The following is a 25,177-nucleotide window of genomic DNA, read 5'->3' on the forward strand; positions in this document are numbered from 1 at the left end:
ACAGGAAACGGAAAGATTTATTCTTTCTGTTCTCGGATAGCCAGGGCAGCTCAGCCTCAGCTGGCAACCCTGGAATCCGGGAGCATGAAGGCGTTTGAGGCGTCTTGTCTCGATCTCTCCGGGCATGGGGTGTGCTCGAGCGACAACAATGGGTCGATGACGGACTACGCTGCTGTATATAGCTTCTCGGTGAGCTCGAGGTGCGGTGTTCTTTTCTTGCTCCTGTTCAATCTCAAGAGCTATCGAATTCATCCTCCTTGTGTTCGGTTGCATTGTCCCAGCGCCTTCAAATTTCAGTTATTTTTGAGCAGTACCACTGTTACACTGCCTACCAGCGCTGTCTAATAGCGTCTCGCATTTTTGAATCAAGTAAAGTATTGAGTTAAGCACGCTTCGAGGCCAATTGCCTCGATTTTGAGTTCGCGAGCTTTATCAAGTGTTCGTGGGGTTGGAGACTGCTCGTCTAAGCACAAAAGTAGGAGGCACGACAACTTCCGTGACAGTAGGTGCCTTTATTTCTCGGTATTTCATTGCTTCTGATAGTTGTGGAATTTGGCACATTGAGGAGCTCTATCATACAGGAATAAAGACTTTCTTCGTGCCATAATATCCACTTGGGCTCGGAGGTCGCTCCAATGGCTAATACATTCCAAGTCCCCATTGGGCGAAACCACCAAAATGTCCGACATCAAACCGCAAAATGAGCCGGTCGTCCCCAGCGACATCGAAAAGATCCGTTCCTCGATCGATACCAACTTCAAGAAATTTGCCGAGCTCATGAGCAACATCCGCAAGCCCGTCCCTGACCAGACCGGAAATGGATCGCACCTCAAGTTGCAGGACGATACGCCAGCGATCGTCAAGAAGGTGACGGATAATTTGTCGGATCTGAGCCACCTTGGTATCCAGGATATCACCACACTCTTGGAGGCATTTTCGCACACCAAGAATGGAGAATTGGTGGACGACAAAAGCTACTTTATGGAGCGATTGATCCAGGTACCACCACCTCGTCTTCAGTGGTTGGAGTTGAACATTGATTCTGACTATGGAGGTAGTGCGCCGCAGACTTTCCCGATAACTCGAAGATGGGCGCCGACATCACGAATAATTTCCTGACACAGCTGTGGAATGATCTGGATCATCCACCGCAATCGTAAGAGCTTGTTACGAGCAGTCTCCAGCTGTTATCTGACCCCTTATAGATACTTGGGAAAGGACTGGCAGTATCGCTCTGCAGATGGGTCCAACAATGTACCCTCCCGTCTTCCGTACGCAGTACCGCACTAACAAGAACAGAGCTTCATGCACCCGAACTTGGGTAAAGCCGGCACACCATACGCCCGCAGCGTTACGCCGCAAACCATGCAACCGGGCGTCCGACCTGATCCTGAGGTCATCTTCGATAGCCTCATGTCACGGAAAGTGCGCGAGGATCACCCGAACAAGATCTCCAGTGTTTTGTTTTACCTCGCATCCATAATCATTCACGACCTCTTCAGGACGGACCGTGAGGATTTTAGGGTCTCGAACACATCCTCGTACCTGGATTTGTCTCCCCTATACGGTAGCTTCTGGGAGGAACAGAAATCGATGCGTACTTTCAAAGACGGAAAGATCAAGCCGGATTGCTTTGCTGAGAAGAGATTGCTGGCGTTCCCACCCGGCGTTGGCGTCTTGTTGATCATGTTCAACAGGTTCCACAACTACATAGTCGATCAGCTCGCTCTGATCAATGAGGGCGGCCAGTTCACCAAGCCAAAGGAGGGGGCGACTGGAAAGAGGGCAAAAACATGGGAGCAATACGATGAGGATCTCTTCCAAACAGGTCGACTGATCACTTGTGGTCTTTACGTCAACATCATCCTCGCCGACTACGTCCGCACCATTCTGAATCTCAACCAGACCAACAGCAATTGGAAGCTCGATCCCCGTGCCGATATCAAAGACCTCGAGAAGGGCAAGGGCAATCAGGTTTCTGCTGAATTCAATCTCGTCTACAGATGGCACTCGACAATTTCGGAGCGAGACGAGAAATGGACCGAAGATTTCTTCCAGGAGCTGTTTGAGGGTAAGAAGCCCGATGACGTTAGCTGGCATGATTTCGTCGTCCGTCTTTCCGAGCTAGATAAGCAAATCTCCGAGGACCCTTCCGAGCGACCGTTTGCTCGCCTCGAGCGCCAGGAAGATGGCACCTTCGACGACGATGATCTCGTGAAGATCATCACCGAGGGCATCGAGGACTGCGCCAACTCGTATGGAGCCCAGCGTGTTCCCGCTGTCATGAAGGCCGTGGAGGTGCTGGGCATCCAACAAGCTCGGGTCTGGAACGTTGCATCCCTGAATGAGTTTAGGAAGTACTTCGGACTCACTCCACACGAGACGTTCGAAGACATCAACTCCGATCCACATGTTGCGGATCAGTTGAAGCGGCTCTATGACCACCCCGACTACGTCGAACTATATCCAGGACTCATCGCCGAGGAAGCGAAGATCCCTATGGTCCCTGGTGCAGGTCTCACCCCGTCGTTCACAATTTCACGGGCTGTTCTGTCTGATGCGGTTGCGCTTGTGCGCGGTGACCGATTTTATACGGTCGATTACCACCCGAAGAAGCTGACCAACTGGGGTTTCCATGAAGTGCAGGGTGACAATACCATTGACAATGGCTGCGTGTTCTTCAAGCTATTCTTGAGGGCGTTCCCCAAGCACTTCAAGCAAAATTCGGTTTACGCACACTATCCGATGACCGTCCCGTCCAAGATGAAGGATGTTCTTACCGTCTTGGAAACCGCCCATCTGTATGACTTTGAGAGGCCGAAGAAGACCAACGACCCGTCTATGGTGTTTAGCTATGCAGCTGCCTCGAAGGTTTTGAACGATCAGCAAACATTCAAAGTGACTTGGGGGCCTGCCATAGAGTTCCTTATGGGGCCCGCCGCGAAGGACTTCATGCTGTCGGGTGATGGACCGAAAAATGCCGAGTCTCGCAAAATGATGCACAAGTCTCTGTACGTCCAAGAATGGGAGAAGCAGGTTAAGGAGTACTACCTGGACATCACGAAGAAGCTCATCAAGGAGAAGTCATACAAGCTGGCCGGGGTAAATCAAGTGGACATCATCCGCGACGTCGGCAACCTTGCCCACGTCCACTTCGGCTCGGATCTGTGGTCACTCCCTTTGAAGACCAAAGAGCGTCCTCTCGGGGTCTTCACCGAATCCGAGATGTATCTCATCATGGCCGGAGTTTTCATCTGCGTCTTCTTCGACCTCGATCCCGCGAACTCTTTCCCACTCCGACAAAAGGCGTACAAGGCCACCCATGCGCTGGGTCAACTGGTGGAGGCCAACGTCACGGAAGTCAAGCTCGGCGGTATCTTTAACCAGCTCTTCTCCGCCATATTCCCGAAACCGTCTCCCCTCACTGACTACGGGCTCCAGCTCACTAAACGCCTCCTGGAGTCGGGCATGGATGTGAAGAAGCTCGTCTGGGGTCATATTTTGGGCACTGCGGGTGGTATGATCCCAAACCAAGGCCAACTCTTCGGCCAGATCCTGGAGTTCTACCTCACGGTCCCAGAGGGACAGAAACACCTTCCTGAAATCCGGAAGCTGGCCCTCCAGGATTCCGACGAGGCATTCGACAAGCTCATGCACTACGTTCTAGAAGGTGCTCGACTGTACGGAGAGACGGGCGTTTTCCGCGCCGTCGCAACGCCAACTACCGTCCAGGACGGCAACCACGAGGTCCACCTGAAGCCCGGTGACGTGGTGATGGTGAACCTCCGCGCCGCCTCACACGACGCCGCGGCGTTCCCGAACCCCAAGAAGGTGGACCTGACCCGGCCGATCGACAAGTACATCTTCCTCGGCCAAGGCCCGCACGAATGCCTGGGTCTGGCGATGACGCGGATTTCGCTCACGTCCATGCTGAAGGTCGTCGGCGCGTTGCCGAACCTCCGCCCCGCGAAGGGCCCGCAAGGGAAGGTGCAGAAGGTGAAGAAAATCGTGAAGGGCCACGAGGACTTGCCTGAGGAGTGGAGTTATCATGCGTATTTGACCGAGAATTGGGATTCGTTCTTCCCATTCCCTTGCTGTAAGTGCATGCCTTTCCAAGTGCATAGAACACAATGGTTTACTAACCCTTTTATAGCTCTCAAAGCAAATTGGGATGACGAGTGAAGGTAATCTGAACCGGTCAGGATTATCGTTGCTATCTTTGGTGGTGGTCGGATCTAAGCTATTTCTCGCCAGATACTTCCGATTTATAGACGGGTGTCCTTTGGATGATCTATGGGGCAAAATTTGGATCGAGCAGCATCGAGATCCTTGCCTCTGGAATTGTTGATGTCCGGTACATATTTTTGGATATGCAGCCCTTTCGTCTGTAGTTCTGAATGCTTAAGCTATGAACACAGTTCACTCCAAATTAAGTGTTTAAGGAATAATTATCCTTTTCAGCCTTTTCCATTTCAGAGTGCAATTTGGAGTACCTCGGTTCATGATTTCGTCCCCGCCCATATCTTGCTGTACTGCGAATCGGTTGTATCTCGTATTCAGTCTCCCCTCTTCGGGTTCCGTCCTGTGTGAAACTCCAGTGTCTGATCCAGCCCGCACCCCTAGTATAAGATAGTTGCACCGCCTGTATGCCACGGTAAGTATAATGTTTGCCCTAGACAAATAGATCAGTTTTCCATTAAAGTTTTGGTTTGGTCTTATTTCGATTCCACCGCGAAGATGCCATCCCCATACATTCTTGTCGCCAACTCCCGTGCCACCACTGTCGACGATGACCTCTGGTCCAAGTTCTACAGCGAAGAGCACATCCCCGATGTCATCAGCTGCGGTGTCGCGACCAAGGGGCTGGTTTATAAAGAAACGTTTGATTATCCTGGAGCTCCACCTACCAAGCGCGAGCCGCTGAACTTCACCGTCATTTATCAATCGCCTCACCAAAGGCCGCTTTCAACGCCAGGGGCTGCCAAAATACGACATGATAGTGACGTTTTGCCAAGGCCATCCTTGGAATGTGGTGAGGTAGACGTGAGGCAGTATGAGCTGATTCAGGAGTATGACCCATTGAAGACGGGTGATGGTGAGTTTGATCCATCCCCCTCGGGAGGTATGTATCCTACAAAGATATTGGGCTAAGCTCTAATAGATCCCGCTCCTGTCATTCTCTGGGTTGAAATTGAAGTTGGGGATGAGGAGGACATGGACCAGTGGTATCGGAAAGAGCATCTTGACATGGTGGCAAAAATCCCGGGGCATCGCCGCTCGCTGAGATACAAGGCTGGAAATAAGATCGGGGGTATGACCCAGCCCATAAAATATCTAGGGGTGAATGATTTCGACACCGTAGATGGATTTGGAGGCAAAGAGTTTGCCGAGAGCGCGGCGACCGAATGGGCCAAAAAGGTTAAAGGGGACGTGAAGGCTGCGAAGATGAGGGTCTTCAAACTCGAGCGTGCGGTGGGGTATGGAGAACCCCGAACAGCGAAAATTTAGATAGTTGGTCATAATGATACAGTGCAGCGACAGTGATACAAGTTACATATACAAGAGCGTGGACTTACGATATCGTAACCGCTCCACAGCCTTCCCCAAACGCCATGCTGCTGATGAAGGACCAGGACTCATGAGCCCGAGTCCATTAACCTGCTCTTCATCAGCACCATCGGCTTCTCCTGATCCACGTGTCCAAATTTCAAGCCCGACTCAATAACCTCTCCGTCGGACAGCTGATCTAGCCCCGCGATGACCCTTCGCATGTAACTCACCACCTGCGCCAAGGCCACGAAATCCACGTCCTTTTCGCCCTGGAATAAATTCCGCCAAACGGCAGCGGCAAGGGCAGCGTCCCCTTTGACGAGGCCCTCGTCGTAAGACACCAGACAGCCTCTCCACTGTGTGAAAAGGTCTTTGAGGAACTTATTCCTCATGCCTCGCATCGTCATCAGGTGGAGCACCTCCATTTTCGCTTCGGCGTCGTGGAAGAAATGGTCCGTTAGATGCTGGTGCCAAGTGGTCGCGTACTCGGGTGGAAACATCCGGAACCGCACGGTCAAAAGATACATGTGTAGGAAAGTCACATGTGCCCATGTGCTGAAGGTCGGCTCGAGTTTCAATTCGTCGTACCACCACCCTTCGCCCACACCGAGGTGTTTGCCGCTTTTTGAAAGAGGGATCTCGCCCAGGGATTTGTCGCGGGCTTGAGGGACGTTGTAGATGGCTTGACTTGCGCATTCTTTATACAGATGTTCCGTGGCGCCAAATGCATGGTATGTCTCAACCATAGCGGGAGCGCGGTTTTGCAGGACTTTGGCGACACGCTGAACGGGAGTCGGTCGGGAAGGTCGATTCGGAGAGGACCCTTTCGTCTGCTCTTGGGCCTGGGCTTGGGATTGAGAGGAGTTGAAGCGGGTAAGCGGTAAAAGGGACGATGACGACTGGAAATTCTAGTATCATCAGCATCTTATACCATTGGATCTAGGCCATTGTAACTCACGGGTATAAAAGGCGCCCATTGGGCTCGGACTGAGCGGAGACATGCTCGACATGTCCACGAGGGGTTCATGCTGCCGAAGTGCAAAGGAGAGTTGCGATGGAGAAATAGAAAGGGAAGAATAGATCTTGTCGTAATTACAATATGTACATAGCTCACGTTGATGTAGGATTGATTCTGGTGCGCGGCTTAAGCCTGAATATGTCAATGACCTCGAAACTTTTTGGTTGAAGTCAGAGATCCACAACCCCCGTCTGGCTGATCATCGCACGATCGTTGGATATTGGCCTCAGGCTGAAAGGCACCAAGTCTGCTTGTGAGATTGACAGCATCCAACTTGGTTGAGACGTTCTGGTCTCCTTAAATACAAGTAGCCAATATTGATCAACAATGCCCCGAGTGTATATTACAGATCCTAAAACTTCTAGCTCAACTGAGCTTCTTGGTGAGGTGAAATGAGGAGAGTGGTCGTGACCGGGCTTGGAGCTTTAACGCCTCTTGGAGTCGGTTTGTATATTCTCCTCCATAGCAGACACGTCTCTAACAAACTTAGGTGTCCGGCAATCATGGACTCAACTGCTCAATAAGAAATGCGGAGTAGTGGCTCTTCGCGATAAAGCCCGCTTCCCGTCCATCCCATCTCAAATTGCCGCGTATGTGCCACTTGGCTCCAAAGCCAATGGCGGATGGGATCCTCAGGAATGGCTCTCCTCTTCGGAGCTACGCAAGATGGCCGATTTCGCCCAATTTGCCATGGCTGCTTCCGACGAAGCGCTCACTGACTCCGGCTGGGAGCCGAAAAGCCAGGAAGACTGCGAAGCAACTGGGGTATATATCGGTTCCGGCATTGGAAGCCTGGAAGATGTCTACTCAACCTCACTTGCCTTTGCCAAGTCCGGATATCGCAAGGTATCTCCATTATTCGTGCCCCGTCTGTTGATCAATCTGGCAGCCGGGCATGTGTCCATGAAGTACGGTTTGAAAGGACCAAATCATGCGGCTACCACGGCTTGCACTACTGGGGCGCATGCAATAGGCGATGCAGCAAGGATGGTGGCATTTGGAGATGCCGACGTCATGGTCGCAGGTGGAGCAGAGTCATGCATTCACCCATTGGCAATGGCAGGATTTGCAAGAGCGAGAAGTTTGGCGACCGATTGGAATGAGGCCCCTAATCTCGCGTCGAGACCATTCGATAGGGACCGAGCCGGGTTTGTTATAGGGGAGGGAACTGGGGTTGTCGTGCTTGAAGTAAGTATCTCAATTCAACATCGCGAACAGTGCCTAACTACTGCAGGAACTGGAGCACGCCAAACGACGAAATGCTCGCATCTATGCGGAAGTCAAGGGATACGGCGTCTCCTCCGATGCATATCATATGACTGCGCCTCGTGAAGATGGCGAAGGTCCTTACTTGGCTATGAAGCGTGCATTGAGAAATTCTGGCATAAAGCCTAAGGAGGTTGGCTATGTCAATGCCCATGCTACGTCCACCGTGCTCGGTGACGCTGCCGAAAATCGTGCTGTGAAGAATCTCCTTCTCGGAGAGGAAGGCCATGATCGCCCAGAAGACATCAATATCAGTAGCGTCAAGGGTGCTATTGGTCATCTTCTGGGTGCGGCGGGCGCAGTCGAGGCAATTTTCACCATTCTAGCTCTCTATCATGTGAGTTGAGATCCTATACAAGTTGGTCGTGTAGCTAATAATATGTTAGGGTACACTTCCGCCAACATTGAATCAGGACAACCCAGCGGATCCTCTGGAGCAATTTAATTGCAACTATGTCCCGAACGAGCCGCAGAGGAAGGACATCTCTGTTGCCATCACCAATAGCTTCGGGTTCGGCGGGACGAACGCATCGCTCTGTTTCGCCCGGGTATGAGATGGATGAGACTTCCCAGGTGTCACCGCTTCGGTGCGACAGTAACTTCGGCCCCTTTTGTTGGGCTCCCGGCTGCTTCCTCATCCAAAGTAGGCTCCACAAACAGAATTGGATCATCGGCCTGGACTTCCTCGGCATCAGTCTCCAGCACCGCCGTTTGCCTTCTATCACGAATGCGATCAACTCGTCTCCTCCACGGCCCATAGACAACCATGCTAAGCAGGCCGAATACGACGAAGGACGCACAGATGGAGCCGCCTGCGTTCGAACCCGCTTGTTAGTTGTACGTAACGAAAGGGAAATCGTGGAGCTGATTCTCACCTATTACATCATAATGGTCTCCTGCGCTCTCAACGCCATCCCAGAAGTGGCCTTCCGGCTCACCTAGTGCATTCCTTAATAGCGACAACAGTTGAATGACGCCGATAACGACCGCGACGATCACAGTAATGACGGTCAGCACGATGCTGTAATACAAGATCGCTATCTTGTCGCGAGCAAGGGATGTCATCGTGTACAGGCTCATCATGAGAGCCCCATCCGTGGTGTCAAGCAGACACATGCCCGCAGTGAACAATAGTGGGAGGACGAGGATCAGCCACATTGACGTCCCTTTCACCGCCTCTATGGAAGAGATGCCCAGAAGAGCAACTTCAGAAGAAGTATCAAATCCGAGCCCGAAGAGGACCCCGAGGGGATACATCTTCCATGGTCTCAACGAAGTCAGCAATGCACAGAACTAGGACTGGATTCCGCACTTACCGGTCGACAATCTTGAAGAGACGCTTCATCAGGTGAAACAGACATCCTCCACCTACCAGTCGGAACTCTTCATCCTCACCTTCGTAGATGATGGCATTCAACTGCTTGATCAGCTTATACAGAATGAAGCAATTTGCGACCCCTAAAAGGATCAAGAACGCGGCCGATACCGACGTGCCGATGATCCCTCCTATCCTTGAGAAGTCATCAAACTTGTCAGAGACCGCGGAAGCCGTAGCGGCAACCGCGATGGAGGTGAGTATGACAATGCTGTCGCGCCAATTGCCGTCAGATCATGAAAGATTTCACATGGAAATAGAGGCAGGGACGTACGTGGAGTGGCCGAGAGAGAAGAACATGCCCACCGTCACGGGTTTCTGACCCGCTGCGATCAACCGCCTCGTCATTAAATCGATTGCCTATCTATTGTCAACCTTTCCAGCCTAGTGAGCTGAATTTGCGGTAGCTTACCGAGATGTGATCTGCATCTAAGGCGTGGCGTAGCCCAAGAGTATATGCCAACAAGGCAGTAGACACGAGCGATCCATGAAATGACTGACCACTATCAATTCTTGCTGTGTCACTGGCATCTAAGCTTGGGAGCGAATTCATACCAACACCACCCCTACCGCAACCCACACTACGATGTTCACCAGAGATATCAGTGCTATGATGCCCACTGCCTTTGCTGGTAATCGCCGAATAAGGGGCACTTTCGAGTGTCCCGCTACAAATTGGTCATAACATTTCGAAAGTAATGTTTTTGATCCTCCGTCAATTGAGTCGATGGACGGAGGCCTTGTTTCGGCTTCATCTTGATACGGCATCGGCGGGGCTACTGGATTGCCAGCTGAGGTAGCCATGGCAGTCAAGAGGTATCGGTCGTCCAAGATAGGTTTTATTTCCCTCCTCAATATAGTCATTAAATAAGCTGGTATGTATTTCAGACTAGACCACAAGAAAATCGGGATAAATTTGGACGCATCTTAATATGTGCCAGTTATCAGTGCTGTGGGCACATCAAATAATGCCCATAATATTTCTTGGCCTTTCTCGGCGTCCAAGCTGAGTGGAGTTGGAGGGGATGCTCTATGATTGGGCGACAAATGCTGCTTGTATCATTCTTGAATTGGTCATAACTTAATAGATAATAACAAATAGGATCTGAAAGACTGTGAATTATGAGGGTCTTTCGAGTCTAAATGTATTTGTCAGGGTCGTGAAAGCCATAGCAGTCGGGGGGCCAAGCGATGGCTTCTTATCATTAAGTAGCGGTTATTGACAATATATTACATGTTTAAACTGTTGTACAAGAAATGCTACAACCGTACCTCAATACTCCTAGAGACATCAGACGGGATCCGCCAGCAGATCTTATTTTGCTTCTCCTCTCTTGTCATTCCCTCCGGTTCCACCTGGTTGGCTCTCAGGAGGCTCACCAAATCCCTGCGGCCTCCTCCTCCAAACCGGAGGTTCACCAGGCTCTCCCTTCCCCACTCCTAATATCCTCCACTTCTTCGGCGGCTTCATGCCCTTCTCCTGCGCATATTTCTCCCACACCTGGATCCCCCGCCTCTCCCACCGTTCCCTCCGCTCCTCCATCTGCTCGTTCGACGGACGCCATTTGGTCTTCAGGATCCGCCGAATGGCTTCGGGGGAGACTTCGAACTCCTGGGCGAGCAGGGGCGTGGTGAACGTCTCCGGGGACTGCGAGTGCAGTGCGCGGATTCCTTCGATCACGTCGGGGGAGAGGCGTTTCCGTGGATTCCAGCCCTCCTCGCCGAATTTGCGTTTCAGAGCCTCTTTCTGAACCTGCCAGGATTCCGTCTTCTTGAAAGTGGAAACTTCGTTCTTGGATTTCTTAACGGCCTCTGTCGGTGCCTTGGCCTTCAGATCAATATCCTCATCTGCTCCGTCAGCTTCTTGTCTCTCCTTTTCCCGTTGTTTGTGCCGCTTGGCCTTGATATCCTTAGGATCTTCACCGGCATCTATAGCTTCCTGTCTCTCCTTTTCTCGTCGTTCGCGTCGTACGCCCTTCTTCCGCTCGCGGACCTCAGGCAGCATGAATCTCCGGGTGAGTTTTTTTCCCGTCCGCTCCTTTGCCTCGACTGGATCGTCGGACTCATCAACAGCCGGCTTCCTACTCTTTGAGCTCTTTGCCATATCTTGGAGAGAAGGCTTGCTTCTGCGTATATTCGACCCCCTTGAGCCAATGGCAGAGCTTAGCCGATTGCCAGCCTTAGTCTTGTTCTTAGAGTCCACGCTGCCCTTGCCCCGAGCGTGTGGCCGCTCTCTAGTGTGCCTCTTCCTACCAGGTCCTGTTCCGCCATCCTGCTTCTGCGACCGGGCAGGCTTTGTTTTCGAAGACTTGGAATTGGCTCCGGCATCCTGCTTGTGCGATCGGGGAGGCTTTGTTTTGGAATACGTGGATTTTATTCCGTCCTCCTGCTTGTGCGATTGAGGAGACTGTTTTTTTGAATACTGGGACTTGGTTCCGTGTTTTTTCGGTGAATCGCTTTTTGTATGTTTTACAACCGGGGGGACATCCCGTTCTAAGCGAATTGTAGAGCTCGAGAACTGCTGGAGTCGAAGCACATTAGGCCTTGGTGCAAGAAACTGGACCTGGGCAGCCCGGAGGAAATGTCGAGGATTCGTGTATATAAAGCACGACTTGATCGCGCACGAATTGCAGAGCATCGGCTAAATGGCGACAAGAATGCGATGTAGCGTCACGTAACTGGAGTGAACTTCTTTAAAATATTGGGTTCATGTTGAGAATTGAGATATCTGAACTTTCTGATATGAAGCACTGACAATTGTGACAAACTTTCCATCTGTGCTCACAACGGAGGAACCCTCCAACCCTCCAACCCTCAGTGGGTGAAAAAATTGATTGCCCATACAACCCGCCTTGGCACTCGTCACCCGTTTTCCTACACCTATATCCAACAGACCTTAATCTTCAACCCATCTCTAAGTCCATCATTTTCTCTTCATGGAGCGTCAGATTACGCCAGATCGGCCGATTAGGCGCGAGGAATATACTACAATCCAAAAATCGAGGTTTTTCGAAGCCTATGATAGCCGTACCGCAGATCAACCATTGTCAGACATCCTCCGCAAGCTCGACCTCCCTCGGCGTACAGCAAATTACTGGCTTTCTCAACGCCGTCGTATTGGAAAAGAGGCTTACCGACGAACGCGCCCTAACAGCGACCGATTAGGGCGACGCCGCGCTATTACATCTCCTCAGTTAGATGCTATTGTATCTTCACAGAACCCTATAAGAGAGCTTCCATATGAAGCGAATATCACGCATTTCAATCTCGATATTACAACCGGTCGCGCCCTCCATAACAATCTAAAAGATCGACGGGATGCAGGCCGTTTCGTTGAACAGCAGGGGAAACCCGTTTCTCCTCGGAATCGCAGGCTACGGGAGGACTATGGCCGCTTCGGAAGAGAACAACCTCTTATCGGCTATTGAGACTCAATTGAATTTACAGACGAGATGCACTACGATCCTTCGGAGCAGCCGAAACAGTGAATTATACGCCAAAAAGGTACACGTTATAATTCGGAGAATCTTCAAAAGCGGCCGCAGAAAACGGGCGTTGCACTTCATATTGCTGCGTCTTGCAATTGGTACTCAAAGAGCAGTCTTATCTTCTATCACGACAAGTCTGAGGATCTTCCAAAACCACGAAGGCCTAGAAAGCCTAGGCAAAAACAGACTGAGACAGACGAACAGTTCCCTTCTAGATTGCAAGAGTGGAAGGCAAGAATACCTCACGAGATTCAGGTCAAACGGAAGGGGAATTCTATGACCCAGGAGCATTATGCTAAGCATATTCTCCCAGCCTATATCGCGCGTATTGAGGCTGCTCGTTTATACCACCGCGGATCGTTCGGTGCTGACGTCTGTGGACCATTTATGATGTTACAAGAGGATAACGATCCATCGCACGGTACACAGTCATTTAACGTCGCGTCGGCATTAAAACATGCCCATTGGATTACATGCATAAAGCATCCACCACAATCCCCAGACCTAAACCCGATTGAAGCACTTTGGGGGATCCTAAAGCAGAGGGGACGCAAACGGGTATGGCGATCGATTACGGAGCTGAAGCAAGTCCTAATTGATGAATGGGACAAGATCTCAATGGAAGAGGTACGCGTTAGGATCGCAGAGATGCCGTCTAGATGTCAATTACTTGTAGATAGCAAGGGGGACTTCGTAAAAACTGCGCTGTGGTAAGATAGCGATATTCAAATCAAGTTTGATATTGGGATTGCGTGCCAAGACCGTGCTGTATGGGCAATCAATTTTTTCACCCACTGAGGATATGAATTAGTGGCCTTGCTGCCTGAGGCATTACGCGACTTTCACCCACGCCACCCTCAGTTCAGCTGCAGCGCTGGGAGCGCATCGTACAAACGGTTGGAAATCGGCAGATCATGGCTGGAGATATTCCATCGATTTCCCACATGGCACAGAAACCTCTTCATTACATACATCTCAAGCCAGACTATCACGAGGAACCGAGAGCTATGTACTCACATTGTATGATGTTTACTTTAGATCGACCGGTCCGATGCTTCGGATTGGCTATACCCTGCCAACTGAGACAACCCTTGATGCTCGGAAGGCGGTATCTTACCTCTCCGGTCCACATGTCCATGAAACCCGTCATGCCCCCAGATCGTTCCTCTGTGACGCCACTGTATATTCGACATGTATCCTAGTATGGGGACCCTCGGTTATATATATGGAAGCCTGTAAATAGGTATATGGATTGGTGACCTTCGTTTGTTTTCCGTTTCCTGTTGCAGCGATACAGTCTTTTACGTTGAAGTCCCAACATGGCAACCATGAATCCCCTAGCACCCACGGTCGGAAGTGTCCAGACGTGAGTTTTGAGATGTTAGAGCGATAAAATGGAGTTTAACGGTGTCGTTAGAGCCTGGGGCCACTCGTTCATATGGACCGAAGAACATTGGACGTCGGAGCGAATGGCTCCCCTCAAAGTCTCCTACGACGAGCTCGCCCATGATTGCTACACCATCCTGAAGGATATCAAGGACCCCAAAGCTCCCGCAGGGAAGCGCGATATGTATGCTCTTCTGCGCGACAATGCAGACACGCACCCACGGCTAAAAGAGATGTGGGAGGAAATCAACACCGTCCCGGACTGGGTGGATTGGGACCAGATCCAGCGCGGCCAGGATGTTTTCTACCGCTACCTCGGCGCCAACCTCGTCGGACTTACCTTCCAATCCCTTCTGGGCGGCATGGGTGCTGCTCGTGTGGTAGAGACTCTGGCTCGAACGGGCGGCTTTTCCACGAAAGTCGCTAGACATCGGCTGCTGGAAACGACGCAGCATATCCTTCAAAGCACTCAGTCACTAGATGCGATCCAACCGGGAGGTGTCGGATTTGCCTCATCAGTGCGAGTGCGTCTGTTACACTCGGCGGTACGAGAACGCATCATGAAGATGGCAGCACAGCGACCGGACTATTTCGACCTGGAGAACTGGGGCGTACCGATCAATGACATCGACCAGGCCGGCACGATTGGAACGTTTTGTTCCACTCTTGTGTTTGTCAGTTTGCCACGACAAGGCATCTATCCCAGTGACCAGGAGAGCAAGGACTACATCGCTCTTTGGCGGTATATCGGCTATATACTCGGAGCACCTACCGACTTCTTTGAGACTCCGTCGAAAGCAAGAGCCATCATGGAGAGCCTGCTGCTTTACGAGGTTCAGCCATCGGATATGTCCAAGGTCATGGCCAACAACATCATCAAGTGTCTGCAAGATCAACCACCGACGTATTCATCTGGAGACATGTTGACCGTGAGCGCAAGATGGATGAACGGGAGGGAGTTGTCCGATCAGCTAGGGCTGGCGAATCCGAGCTACTACTACTGGGCGCTCATGGCTGGGCAATGCTTGTTCTTTATGGCGCTCGACTACTCGCATCGGATGATCCCGTGGCTGGATCGCCGGAAGATCCAGGCATCCCGCGACTTCATGCAGCAGGCCCTCATCGAAGGCAAAGACGGGCTCAAGGGAGAAAAGAGCCTGTTCCAGTTCAGATACATCCCGGAGTACTCCACCGTCACGGAGTTAGGGAAGGAGGAAAGTACGAAACGTCATGGGTCCGCGGAATGGAGAAACCTGCAGACACTGTTGGCTGCTGGTGCCTTCATGTTCTTTACGGCTTATTCGGTTCATCGCGTAGCCAAGCTAGTTTTTTAGGCGAGTCACGACAATACCTCGTTCATATTCATGTACCTTATGTCCTTATCATACAACTTCATATCGCTTCTGCATTTGCCGTCTGTTGCCGTGAGTTGTGCCCGACACAGGACTAGCAAACTCTGCCCGACACTATTTCTGCACTGTCGTTCCATCGGCCGAGGACTGGTGCCGGTTGACTGGAAGCGAGGTAAGTTGAGACACGTAGATCCTTAGCGGTGACGGAAATACTGGCCACTGTGCGCTTAGAACGCATCCGTCGGATTTGCTCCGTCGGATGAATTTACCAACTCTTAACTATACGGAGATGTTCAAGAATCGTCATGTCATTTCAGTCCAGGGTATCAGATGTTGACCGCATACATCGTATGGGATTTGTAGTGGCTAATAAACAATTCATGTCTTACTGCAGGCTGTTGGACCGACAGCGAAATGCTTCCACCGCACACCCTACTATTCCTCCTCACCACCAATTGCACCGCCTGATGCTTGGGGAATAATCGAATCTCCCCCGTTTTCAATTAAGGAATGACCGGTTGTCAGGATACAATCTTCCATCTAGCCACCATAGGGAAATCCTACTAACAACCCGTCATCGACCAACCCAGGTCCCGCGGTTTCTCCGTTGTAAAGTTGAGTAAAGATTGCGCAACATCGTCGCTGGGATTAATGACCGGCCGAAGAGCCCAAAGAGACCTTCCACTTCCCAATAAAGATACGTCTCAGACTGGAGAATCGCCCACTCTCGATCACAATTACAGGAGGTGATACGCTCAATGCTGATGCCATGTCTGCATCTGTCCAAGCATCCACTACGCAGGCTCGGATTTCGACTCGGGTTTCCGGCCGTAGACGTAGTAAAACGGCACATACAGATGGAGCCTGCGATCTTTCAGTTCGTTGAGGACGTTCGCGATCATTATCTGTGCCTCTTCTTGGCTCCAGCCGAGGATCTTGACAATGAACCCCAGCGTATACGGCTCGATGCCGGCCACGGCATGTTCTCGTTGATAGCGACCGATCAACTTGTATTTCGGATCCTTGGCCCAGGGCCCGACGGGAACCTTTTAAGGAAATCAGCCACGGCCAATTGATGAGAAAGGGGGGATAATACCTTAAAGATCTCCTCATGCACGTCAATAAATCCCGCGTCGATCAAGCGCTGTTTATGCAACGGGGCACGATCGAGTTCCTTCCCGAATTTGCGTGCCGCCTGATTAATCAGGCCCTGCCACTGTTGAACGGACTCGGCGGCCTTTTCGGTCCCATCGTCCCCTCGGAACATAGCCTCCGGCTCATGCAGTTCGAGCCAGCCGCCCGGTTTTAGATTCTTGAAGCTCTGCTGGTACAGCTTGTTCCAGTCCAGGATACTCCCTCCCATCCCTCGGACATGGATGTAATCGAATGCTTCGGAGGGGCTGTACGTCCACTCGGCCTCGATGTCGTCGATGTAGAATTTCAAGTTCGGAGGTACCCAGCTCGGCTGGGTGGGGCTGAGGTCGTTCCCGATGACTTCGGCGGATGTATACTCGTCGGCGAAGTCGATGGCCCAAATGCCAGTTCCCGTGCCGATATCCAGGACGCGTTGTACGTCCGGTTTCAGCGGGGCCAGGTGCAACTTGCCGTCGAGGCACAGCCGATAGATGTGATGCATGAGGTCGAGCCGGTCCTGCTCTTCTTCGTCGTTCGGTAACAAATACGCCCCCTTGCGGTAGGCATGGTATCGACGGCCGTTCTCGTACGTATAGTTGAGGACGGACGAAGCGATCGAGGCACTCCTAGTCGAGCCTTCCTCGGAAAAGAGAGAGTCGTTGTCCTCGCCGGTGTCGATTTCTAACTGCATCGTGTGCGTCGTCGCCAGGGGGTATTCTGTGGTCGGCGAAGGGTTTTTGCCTAGGGCGTTCGTGGTGGAAGCCATTGGATTTAATACCTCGTGGGATACCAGTGCTCCCCTCGTTCTCGCCGTTTAGAAGGGTTACCGCGTGATCTGCCGCACAAACCGAATACCGAAGTCCTGGAACCACCGATAGGCAAGAGGAAGCACACGTTCACATAAGAAGCAGGAGGGAATTCTCAAGCGAAGTGTATGTGGGTGGAGATATGCGGTGTATCCAAGAGATTGGCGACTGGTGCAGAGGATTCAGGGCCCTGAAGTCTGATCATGGAGATTTCAATGTGAAGTTGACACGGGCTCCAGGCCCACGACTCTGGGATTGCCGGTCTCTACATAGTAGGCCGTGCATTAATGTCATGAAGGATGCGCTGCCAATTTGATCCCCAGCATGCGACGGTTGCTGTTCACATGGGCGCCGAGTAAGGGCCAACTGCATGAGAGATCGAAATGGTGAACGCGGGCTTAATTGACAATAACGGACGCCAACAGGGGCGATTTCGGGCACCAGTCTCCCTTTCGTCTTTGTTGGCGGTGTCGCTTGATGTCTACTATTTAGTCCTATCACTGCCCAATCATCGACCTATCAGAACATGATCAGGCAACGATCAGCTGGGGTACTGCGGCGAAGACGTATCGGCCCGCCTCCCCGAGTCGCTAGTCGAGTAAGTCAACTAAGCTGTCTAGTAGGCGAGGGTCCAGCGTGTGGGATACATATTGGGGTGTTCCGATGTTGTTTTCGCTGCAACTCATGCTGGTTATGCAAAGCCATGCAAGCCTGCAAAGTGCAAGCCCGTCCCATTTCGGCTTTCAGGCGAAGTCCTGCGGCCAAAGACCCAAATGGCAAATAAATGCTATTATCTTCATTGATTTTGTACGAGCTGTTCGCGATAACAGGTGATATGATGATGGGGTCTCACCGGTTCGCGTTAATACTGGTCGTTAGGATTAGAGACGTATCCCTAATGTACCTACATGCTAGTACGGAGTGTGGTTGGTACATCCCCTGTTGGACTGATGATGATTACCCTCCCTTAAGAGTTATGGCGCTCTCGGATCACGTATCATTCAGTTCCATTTTTCAAGAGAGCCTGTGGGCTGTGAAAGCCTCAAAAGCGCCCGATTGTTTCGTGCTTAACGAGCATTCTTAGCCCCTGCTCAACATTTTGTGCACTGTCAACTGTGGGGGTCCGGCCTCCGGGGATGGTGGATGGATGCAAGTCATGCAGCTACGAGCACTAGAGCAGCCGAGCAGGGAGCACCCGCGGTCTAATCGCTTCCTTTGCTGAATTGAAGTTTGAATATGCGGACCTTCCAAGTCGTCTCTTTCGTCAGTTCGAGTTTCGTGGTTGTCCAGCATCAGGGCCAGTTCTCGGCTCTCCACAGTGTCACAGCTGCCTTGTCAATGTCGCTTAGAAAGTATCCGTCCATGGCAGGCGATTCCGTCCAGATTGGAAATGCAGATTGCAGATCTATGGTTCACTCATACTGTATGACTGGCGCCCGTAGCGGGAAGGCCGGGAGACTAAGTGCCTGACTCGCTGGCCCCCGCCAGTGAAAGGATCCCAATTTCCACTGTCTTAGATGGTGAAGGTGGACTGTGGAGGCCTGGAGGGTGGAATAAGTTGGGGTTACAGTTTACACCACCCCCAGAAATGATCTCTTTCTTTCTATGAGAGTTGTGTACCCTACCCATTTCCATCGTGATAGCCGTCACGACTTCAGTCTTCTGCTGTGTCACCATGGCCGGTTTGGCTGCCGTCCTGAAGGGCGAACTCAACGGCTCATGGACTCCCATCATCGGTGGAATTGTTACCTTCCTCGTCGTTTATTATGTCGGTGTCGCCATCTATCGGCTTTTTCTGAGCCCTCTCGCGAAATTCCCGGGTCCAAAGTTCGCGGGGCTCACGAGGTGGTACGAAGGTTACTATGAGATTATCAAAAGCGGCTCGTACTCGAGGCGGATTGATCGAATGCACGATGAATATGGCCCCATCGTCCGCGTTGCGCCCGATGAGATCCACATCCGAGATCCTGACTTCTGGGATGATGTGTACTCGAAGAACCCCAAAATCCAGGTCGCGAAGATTGGATGGGATACCAGATTTGGCAGCAAGGCTTCGACGTTCACCACGCCAGATGCGACGAAGCATCGTCAACGTCGTGCCGCATTCAGCAATATGTTCGACTCCCTATTCTTCCTCCCGAGATTTCTTGTCCTAATCTGAGAATCAGGTTCTCGAAAAGGGCCATTCTGCAGCTCGAACCCGTGATTCGCGATACAGCCAGCACTCTGATTCGACGAATGGTAGAATTCGCCGAGTCCAAGAAAGTGTTGAATGTGAGAGAAGCGTATTCTGCATATACTGGTGATATTATCATGCAGTATTCGTTTGGATTCTGTTACAATCAGCTGGAGACTCCGAATTTCGATTCGTTCCACTATGCCTTTAAAGCTATAGGAGGAATGGGTCATATCGCAGCCCAGTGGCCCTGGGTTCTCCCGGTAGGCGGTTATTACTCAACTTTACTCAGACCGAATGCTGACACCATCTAAGTTAATGAATAGTCTACCGGACTGGCTTGTCCAGATCCTGGAGCCAGCTTCTGCAGAGCTTCTCCGACTGAAACGGGATCAATGGGATCTTGTCGGTCGTACCATCCGGGGTGAAGAACTCAAGGTGTCGCACCGCACCATCTTCAATGAAATCGTCGAGAGCCAATTACCTCCGGAAGATAAATCTCAGCAACGCCTTGCAGACGAAGCCCAGACGACAGTCGGAGCCGGTGTTGAGACCACGGCGAACACGCTGTCTATCGCGACCTTCCACATCTCCAACACGCCCAGCATCTACGAGAAGCTCCACAAGGAGCTTGTCGAAGCCTTTCCCGACCGGACCGTTGTCCCCAGCTTGTACGACTTTGAAAAGCTGCCGTATCTTCGCGCTTGCATCCAAGAAGGGCTACGCTTGGGTTACGGACTGTCTGCACGGAATCCACGTGCTCATGACCGTCCGCTGCGGTACAACGATTGGGTCATCCCTGCACATACCACCGTGGCCATGACCATCGTAGACTTGCATCATGACGAAAAGATCTTCCCGCAGTCGCACTCGTATATCCCAGAACGGTGGCTGAATAACCCAGTGGCGAGCACTGGCAAAGCGCTCGATCACTATTTGGTTCCGTTCGGAAGAGGACCGCGGATGTGTATGGGAATCAAGTACGTCGACAATCATTCTTTTGTCTATCGCCACGATGGAATCGTAATACTGACAACGTCATTAGTCTCGCATGGGCGGAGCTGCACTACTGCCTTGGAACGGTCTTCCGCCAGTTCAAATTCGATCTGTTCGAAACAGATGTCACCGATGTGAAAATGGCCCACGATTTCTTCATCCCGTTTGTCAAATTTGATAGCAAAGGCGTACGAGTGACAGTGTCTGAGACGAAGGACTGAAGAACTGATTTTGACGACATACACCTAGCAAGTGGATACCCCCTATTTTTGACTTCTTCATGTTTGTATTTGCGGATGGCACCATCGGCCCACGAGAAACGGATTCTGTCCCCTTTTTGCTTTACCCCTATTTCACACCATTCGAATCTGTTCAAACAATTCATTGCCATCAAATGGCTGATTCCTCGCCTTCTATGCCTGAGAAAGTGCTCCTCGTGGCTCGGACCGCTCGAGGAGAAGTTTGCAAACTGAAAAGAGGTGCTCTAAGTACATAAATTTTAGTTCAGCAGTTCACATCAGCAAGGGATATGAATAATTGCATGGTTCACCGATCCCGTCCAACCAAAGACGTTCAGGCTATGGAATATGAGGAGCGAGGCTCTTTAGTTGTCGAAGCGGGTTTAATGCACGTCTGTTTCGCAAGCTCCGCCCGTTCCAACTATGTCGCCACCTCCGAGCTCCTCCCATGATTCTCTTCACCGTCTTCAGACTCACGGGCGTGGACATTGGCCGTATTAAGTCTGATGAGCTCTTGCTCAGTCATCGACACATCACCTTTGCCTACCATCCTATTGACTACTCCCTCTATGTCTCTATCAGTACACGGACTTGCTGACTTGGGCTTTATGCTGGCGATCACTCACTCAATTCACCATAGAAGTAATCAAGCAACGGTGGGACCCAGATGGTCACCGCCACAATCTGTCCAAAACTCCAGTCGGAGAGATTCATCATGTTGAGGGATGTCCCAATCCCAAGGAGCGAGAGCTGCGCTGCCATTCCCACAATCATTCCTAGCGTTGTAGCCCAGAAGGCCATGCGGATGACTCGTGGTCTTTCGAACCCTCGAGCATCAACCATTGGCTCCGCATCATCGACTTGCTTTGAAGTAGCCTCTGTGCTCTTCCTCTCCGCATTCCATTGGTAGAGTTGGAAGCCAAGGAGAGTAACGAGCACTGCGGTGGAGAAAGTCCAAATGAACGGTGTCAGTACAATCAATTTATCCGAAGCAAGCTTGACTTCCTTGAAGCCGAGCAAGGAGATATGTGGGCAAACGGCGAGCGCCGAATACCCACCGCATGCTGGGATCGCCGAAAGCTTGAACATGAACTGCTGATAGATATCCTGGCGTGAGATGTCCGCTAGGCTGATGATTTGCGCATAAAGGCTCCAATAGACAGCGGAGGACAGTATATAAACGGCGATGGTAAGAAGAGTGATGCCTGTGGATGACTTCCAGTAGTAGACAAGCAACAAGTAAGCGAATACTACCGGCAGTATCCCGTTCGTTGCCACTGGAATGAACATGAAGACAACAAGCATGCTGGTTTCGTAGATGCCGTACGACAGCGATGCAATCATCAGCGTTCCGCTAAAATAGCATTGGGTTATGTGGAATTGGAGCAGCAGGTCCATCCAAGACCGATGGTGCCTCCTGGACGGCAACTTGACGGATGCATTTGCTGCATGTCTCCGACGCTTGCTATTCTTGTATATGCCTGAGACGACCAAACCGGCCCAGAGCATAAGGATCAACAGGCATTGAAGAATATAAGAGGAGAAAACCTGCAAGGTTTGAGCGCAGTGGTCTCTGAAATGACTGATCTGCAATGGAAGAACATACCCCAATACCTATAACATCGACATCGGCGTAAGGGAGCGCGGCATAGTTGCTGTAACAGAGTCTATTCAAACATCGATGGATAGCAGTGAGGTTGGGCGAAGAATTCTTCGCAAGGAGTTGCATTGGTGAACAGTAGTCGTCATAGCACAGCCTACGTCTCCTTGACGCCCTGCAGGTCGACGAAAGACAGTCTGTAACCGTGCTCGTGATGTTCCGCAGACTCTCATCACTTGCGTTCTGCGCAATGAACTGCCTGGATGCGGCAGCATTTGCTGGAGTCAGTAGCCCCATCCTCTGATATGTGGCGATCGAGGGCACGTTTGCACATGCCATGTATCTTCGGATAGGACCCTTGCCATTGCCAGTTAGGTTATCTTGGAGGAACGATGTATACACAAGCTCTTTGCTTTGGCAATCCGCAATGCAGTCCCCACTTTGACAGCCAGCCTGAAGAATCGACTCTTGTCCGAAGAAGCGGTTGCAGACGTCGGTGGTCTGGTTGCTAGCGTAGCAACAGGAGATCTCATCCGTTTTGTACCCGAGACGAATGCAGGCAATGGGGTCGATCGTTTCGTTCGCCATGTTATATCATGCCTCGTCAAATTCTGCTTGTTCAAAAGCTGACTGGGTTTGATACCGGTGAGCTGCGAATGAATGAATCAACTGAAACTGTACGCTTAACAAAACATGCTCAAAAATAGACTGCGCATGAATTGATGAGCTAGGAAGCGCAGGCGATATTCTTCAAACAACCCAATATTAGAAATGGCTCTTTACTTTATAGAGAACATGCAGTCTGTTATATGCTTCAAGTATTAACATAGTCGGGAGGGGATCGACGATTTGTTGGGGCGAAATGACGTAATAAGGTCGTGCAGCAGATGGCAGCAGTCTCCTATATGCCGTGACGGGAGTTAGTGACGCAGTTGTGTTCCTTTGGGTGGCATTTCCACTGGGGTCGTCAGAATGAGAGCAATTCCTACCATGGAGGCACATACAATTAATGGAGGTCCTAAGAGAAATACCGTATCTTTCTCAAAGTTGAACCCAATGGACGTTCTCGCATCTTGAGGGCAGGGAGACTGGATGGAGCAGCTAAGAATATTCTGTCGCACATGGACTTCATGGGTTTGAAAACGTACTATTGGTACAAGCTTGCAATATGCTGTACATGACATTCGCTAAACCTACCCTTCGCATTATTAGACAGAACCAATTCAAGACCCGCGCCTTGCTTTGTTCGAAAATGCCACGTCGCTATTGAGAAACACCGCACACCAAAGTATAGCCGTCTGAGCTATTTACAGCGCGAACACGGCCAAGGCACCACCAAGAGCCAAAACACCCGCGCCAATCTTGCTCGCAGCGCCGGAGGGAGCAGGGCCAGCCTCACTCAAGGTAGCGGCCGGGGGGTTAGCGGATGGGGTGGAGGTTCCATTGCGCGCAGCTGAGCCCGCTTGGGTGGTGGTGGCTGGAGCAGGGGTCGCGGCAGAGCTTTCTGAGCTAGGAGCGGCCGAACTGGACTCGCCGGGGTTCGGGACTTGAGTGGCGACAGGACCGATAACTTCTTCGCAGAAAGCAGCGGCTCCGGGAAGCACCTCGTCTAGGGGCAAGTCAGAGGACGTGATACAGGGAGATGGTGGAGGCGGAGAAGCACTTACTGATGGCGACGTCACCACCGCAGGCAGTGAGCACGCAGGTTACGCCGGCATCGTAGATGGCACGGTAGTTATCCACCTCACATTGGCACTCAGCTTCGTCGACTGTGCAAGGAGAGCCGGCAGCAACAGCCTCCTCGAGACATTTGTCCGCACATTCTGGAGTGAAGTCGGTGATGCGCACGGCAGCGGCGATGCCGGCGGCGAACAGAAGAGCAACCTGGTACTTCATCTTGATGCTTTTGTGTCGAATGGCGAGGGTATTAGGAGTTTGGGATAGACTTGGATTGATTTAATGGACTGAGATGGGGAAGAACAGACAGGCTGAGATTTGAGAGGAATAACGGAGAAAGCTTTACGAGACTGGCTGAAAGCGGCAAACAGCTCGGACAAGGGGATATATGTGTCACCGGGTAGCGGAAGACCTCGAGGGGTCTAGGTCTCAAAGTATGTTTTTCCTCATTTTTACATCTGCAATAGCGCCGCTGTGGTAGCCGGTAGAGCTATCCTGATTCCTGAACAGGAGCTGGCTCCTTCATGGTGAGTTCGTACCGACCAGTGTATTGGTCAGGACTCAGTAGCCCGCAGGCCGAAGCCCACGCCTCACGAAATGCCTATGCCGAATATCGGCGCGGAAAAGCCCAATCACCACGACTCGACGAGGCACCACGAAACAATTCACGGCAAAATCCTTGCTAGGTGAAGAAATTGCGTGAGGAATTCAAAGGAATCCCAGGGGAAGAGGTGATGGTGTTGAACGCACGGATCAGCTGATGATCAGATAAGCCATCACATGCAGAGATAAGATGATCAGATTAGCAGATAAGATCAAATTTTCCAGCGCCAAGGGAAGCGCCGTCAGGGGTTGGCGCTCAGAAAGACGCAGCTGGGCTTGGGAGACTGGACTTGGAACCTGGACTTGTCGTCTAACATCCCAGATTCCTAATATTCCCAAAGCAAGATGCCCCGCTTCCGGTGGGTTCGTGGCCTGTTTGTCAGGGAAGTCGAATTGAAATCGCTTGGATGCCGCGTGGGACGGAAAGCTCACTGGTTCATGCGCCGAATCCCGGATAGTTTGACTGGAGTAGTGTGTCCAGCACCGCGTCCATAGCTGACGAAGAGAAGCT

At 51.4% G+C, this 25,177-nt stretch overlaps 14 protein-coding genes across 14 annotated transcripts; 8 read left to right on the forward strand and 6 right to left on the reverse strand.

Moving 5' to 3' along the window:
- The first annotated feature begins 511 nt into the window (after nucleotides 1-511).
- Nucleotides 512-1,212, forward strand: P152DRAFT_64982 (uncharacterized protein). Its single transcript, XM_033683139.1, has one exon. It carries the CDS (start codon nucleotides 679-681, stop codon nucleotides 1,117-1,119), a length of 441 nt encoding a protein of 146 aa, XP_033532843.1. The 5' UTR covers nucleotides 512-678; the 3' UTR covers nucleotides 1,120-1,212.
- An 87-nt stretch (nucleotides 1,213-1,299) lies between these two features.
- Nucleotides 1,300-4,285, forward strand: P152DRAFT_459618 (heme peroxidase). The gene is made up of 2 exons (XM_033679720.1): nucleotides 1,300-4,096; nucleotides 4,154-4,285. Exons 1-2 carry the CDS (start codon nucleotides 1,306-1,308, stop codon nucleotides 4,180-4,182), a joined length of 2,820 nt encoding a protein of 939 aa, XP_033532844.1. The 5' UTR covers nucleotides 1,300-1,305; the 3' UTR covers nucleotides 4,183-4,285.
- A 452-nt stretch (nucleotides 4,286-4,737) lies between these two features.
- Nucleotides 4,738-5,508, forward strand: P152DRAFT_474826 (uncharacterized protein; the record flags this gene model as incomplete). The annotated part of the gene is made up of 2 exons (XM_033681355.1): nucleotides 4,738-5,095; nucleotides 5,162-5,508. The coding sequence occupies 2 exons, from the start codon at nucleotides 4,738-4,740 to the stop codon at nucleotides 5,506-5,508; spliced, it is 705 nt and encodes a 234-aa protein (XP_033532845.1).
- P152DRAFT_65630 (uncharacterized protein) lies at nucleotides 5,394-6,724 on the reverse strand. The gene is made up of 2 exons (XM_033683140.1): nucleotides 6,509-6,724; nucleotides 5,394-6,458 (listed from the first exon to the last, which is right to left on the reverse strand). The coding sequence occupies exons 1-2, from the start codon at nucleotides 6,575-6,577 to the stop codon at nucleotides 5,637-5,639; spliced, it is 891 nt and encodes a 296-aa protein (XP_033532846.1). The 5' UTR covers nucleotides 6,578-6,724; the 3' UTR covers nucleotides 5,394-5,636.
- Nucleotides 6,725-6,960: 236 nt separating this feature from the next.
- P152DRAFT_474828 (ketoacyl synthase domain-containing protein) lies at nucleotides 6,961-8,388 on the forward strand (the record flags this gene model as incomplete). The annotated part of the gene is made up of 4 exons (XM_033681356.1): nucleotides 6,961-7,012; nucleotides 7,059-7,756; nucleotides 7,803-8,171; nucleotides 8,221-8,388. The coding sequence occupies 4 exons, from the start codon at nucleotides 6,961-6,963 to the stop codon at nucleotides 8,386-8,388; spliced, it is 1,287 nt and encodes a 428-aa protein (XP_033532847.1).
- A 22-nt stretch (nucleotides 8,389-8,410) lies between these two features.
- Nucleotides 8,411-9,977, reverse strand: P152DRAFT_399748 (NicO-domain-containing protein; the record flags this gene model as incomplete). Its single annotated transcript, XM_033676532.1, has 6 exons — nucleotides 8,411-8,646; nucleotides 8,710-9,101; nucleotides 9,151-9,420; nucleotides 9,484-9,569; nucleotides 9,622-9,705; nucleotides 9,765-9,977. 6 exons carry the CDS (start codon nucleotides 9,975-9,977, stop codon nucleotides 8,411-8,413), a joined length of 1,281 nt encoding a protein of 426 aa, XP_033532848.1.
- Nucleotides 9,978-10,644: 667 nt separating this feature from the next.
- On the reverse strand, nucleotides 10,645-10,980 carry P152DRAFT_382617 (uncharacterized protein; the record flags this gene model as incomplete). Its single annotated transcript, XM_033675765.1, has 1 exon — nucleotides 10,645-10,980. A coding segment is annotated over one exon (336 nt), but the record flags the coding sequence as incomplete, so codon positions are not given.
- A 1,046-nt stretch (nucleotides 10,981-12,026) lies between these two features.
- P152DRAFT_65976 (uncharacterized protein) lies at nucleotides 12,027-12,805 on the forward strand. The gene has a single exon (XM_033683143.1). The coding sequence runs from the start codon at nucleotides 12,146-12,148 to the stop codon at nucleotides 12,635-12,637; it is 492 nt and encodes a 163-aa protein (XP_033532850.1). The 5' UTR covers nucleotides 12,027-12,145; the 3' UTR covers nucleotides 12,638-12,805.
- A 282-nt stretch (nucleotides 12,806-13,087) lies between these two features.
- On the forward strand, nucleotides 13,088-13,411 carry P152DRAFT_399524 (uncharacterized protein; the record flags this gene model as incomplete). Its single annotated transcript, XM_033676520.1, has 1 exon — nucleotides 13,088-13,411. The coding sequence occupies one exon, from the start codon at nucleotides 13,088-13,090 to the stop codon at nucleotides 13,409-13,411; it is 324 nt and encodes a 107-aa protein (XP_033532851.1).
- Nucleotides 13,412-13,636: 225 nt separating this feature from the next.
- Nucleotides 13,637-15,489, forward strand: P152DRAFT_459625 (uncharacterized protein). The gene has a single exon (XM_033679721.1). The coding sequence runs from the start codon at nucleotides 14,092-14,094 to the stop codon at nucleotides 15,415-15,417; it is 1,326 nt and encodes a 441-aa protein (XP_033532852.1). The 5' UTR covers nucleotides 13,637-14,091; the 3' UTR covers nucleotides 15,418-15,489.
- Nucleotides 15,490-16,229: 740 nt separating this feature from the next.
- P152DRAFT_399523 (TAM domain methyltransferase) lies at nucleotides 16,230-17,260 on the reverse strand (the record flags this gene model as incomplete). The annotated part of the gene is made up of 2 exons (XM_033676519.1): nucleotides 16,230-16,481; nucleotides 16,532-17,260. The coding sequence occupies 2 exons, from the start codon at nucleotides 17,258-17,260 to the stop codon at nucleotides 16,230-16,232; spliced, it is 981 nt and encodes a 326-aa protein (XP_033532853.1).
- Nucleotides 17,261-18,755: 1,495 nt separating this feature from the next.
- P152DRAFT_66096 (trichodiene oxygenase) lies at nucleotides 18,756-20,922 on the forward strand. Its single transcript, XM_033683145.1, has 4 exons — nucleotides 18,756-19,490; nucleotides 19,544-19,814; nucleotides 19,867-20,531; nucleotides 20,597-20,922. Exons 1-4 carry the CDS (start codon nucleotides 19,051-19,053, stop codon nucleotides 20,766-20,768), a joined length of 1,548 nt encoding a protein of 515 aa, XP_033532854.1. The 5' UTR covers nucleotides 18,756-19,050; the 3' UTR covers nucleotides 20,769-20,922.
- A 191-nt stretch (nucleotides 20,923-21,113) lies between these two features.
- P152DRAFT_66125 (uncharacterized protein) lies at nucleotides 21,114-23,445 on the reverse strand. Its single transcript, XM_033683147.1, has 5 exons — nucleotides 23,418-23,445; nucleotides 23,170-23,287; nucleotides 22,393-23,016; nucleotides 21,413-22,334; nucleotides 21,114-21,353 (listed from the first exon to the last, which is right to left on the reverse strand). Exons 3-5 carry the CDS (start codon nucleotides 22,972-22,974, stop codon nucleotides 21,208-21,210), a joined length of 1,650 nt encoding a protein of 549 aa, XP_033532855.1. The 5' UTR covers nucleotides 22,975-23,016; nucleotides 23,170-23,287; nucleotides 23,418-23,445; the 3' UTR covers nucleotides 21,114-21,207.
- Nucleotides 23,371-24,569, reverse strand: P152DRAFT_66223 (uncharacterized protein). Its single transcript, XM_033683149.1, has 3 exons — nucleotides 24,054-24,569; nucleotides 23,535-23,995; nucleotides 23,371-23,474 (listed from the first exon to the last, which is right to left on the reverse strand). The coding sequence occupies exons 1-2, from the start codon at nucleotides 24,280-24,282 to the stop codon at nucleotides 23,694-23,696; spliced, it is 531 nt and encodes a 176-aa protein (XP_033532856.1). The 5' UTR covers nucleotides 24,283-24,569; the 3' UTR covers nucleotides 23,371-23,474; nucleotides 23,535-23,693.
- Nucleotides 24,570-25,177: the final 608 nt, after the last annotated feature.

The sequence above is a fragment of the Eremomyces bilateralis genome, assembly GCF_010015585.1.
Source record: "Eremomyces bilateralis CBS 781.70 unplaced genomic scaffold P152scaffold_14, whole genome shotgun sequence".
NCBI lineage: Eukaryota > Fungi > Ascomycota > Dothideomycetes > Eremomycetales > Eremomycetaceae > Eremomyces > Eremomyces bilateralis.

Bases quoted from the DNA above. Each gene is read 5' to 3' on its own strand.
- P152DRAFT_65976 (XM_033683143.1), top strand. From the start codon at position 12,146: ATGGAGCGTCAGATTACGCCAGATCGGCCGATTAGGCGCGAGGAATAT.
- P152DRAFT_66096 (XM_033683145.1), top strand. From the start codon at position 19,051: ATGGCCGGTTTGGCTGCCGTCCTGAAGGGCGAACTCAACGGCTCATGG. The intron at 19,491-19,543 runs GTTCGACTCCCT...TCTGAGAATCAG, and splicing joins CGTGCCGCATTCAGCAATAT to GTTCTCGAAAAGGGCCATTC. The intron at 20,532-20,596 runs GTACGTCGACAA...CAACGTCATTAG, and splicing joins CGGATGTGTATGGGAATCAA to TCTCGCATGGGCGGAGCTGC.
- P152DRAFT_66125 (XM_033683147.1), bottom strand. From the start codon at position 22,974: ATGGCGAACGAAACGATCGACCCCATTGCCTGCATTCGTCTCGGGTAC. The intron at 22,335-22,392 runs GTATGTTCTTCC...CAAACCTTGCAG, and splicing joins TCGATGTTATAGGTATTGGG to GTTTTCTCCTCTTATATTCT. The intron at 21,354-21,412 runs GTGAGTGATCGC...ATAGAGACATAG, and splicing joins TTACTTCTATGGTGAATTGA to AGGGAGTAGTCAATAGGATG.
- P152DRAFT_459618 (XM_033679720.1), top strand. From the start codon at position 1,306: ATGCACCCGAACTTGGGTAAAGCCGGCACACCATACGCCCGCAGCGTT. The intron at 4,097-4,153 runs GTAAGTGCATGC...ACCCTTTTATAG, and splicing joins GTTCTTCCCATTCCCTTGCT to CTCTCAAAGCAAATTGGGAT.
- P152DRAFT_64982 (XM_033683139.1), top strand. From the start codon at position 679: ATGTCCGACATCAAACCGCAAAATGAGCCGGTCGTCCCCAGCGACATC.
- P152DRAFT_65630 (XM_033683140.1), bottom strand. From the start codon at position 6,577: ATGAACCCCTCGTGGACATGTCGAGCATGTCTCCGCTCAGTCCGAGCC. The intron at 6,459-6,508 runs GTGAGTTACAAT...TGATGATACTAG, and splicing joins AATGGGCGCCTTTTATACCC to AATTTCCAGTCGTCATCGTC.
- P152DRAFT_459625 (XM_033679721.1), top strand. From the start codon at position 14,092: ATGGAGTTTAACGGTGTCGTTAGAGCCTGGGGCCACTCGTTCATATGG.
- P152DRAFT_66223 (XM_033683149.1), bottom strand. From the start codon at position 24,282: ATGAAGTACCAGGTTGCTCTTCTGTTCGCCGCCGGCATCGCCGCTGCC. The intron at 23,996-24,053 runs GTAAGTGCTTCT...ACTTGCCCCTAG, and splicing joins CGGTGGTGACGTCGCCATCA to ACGAGGTGCTTCCCGGAGCC.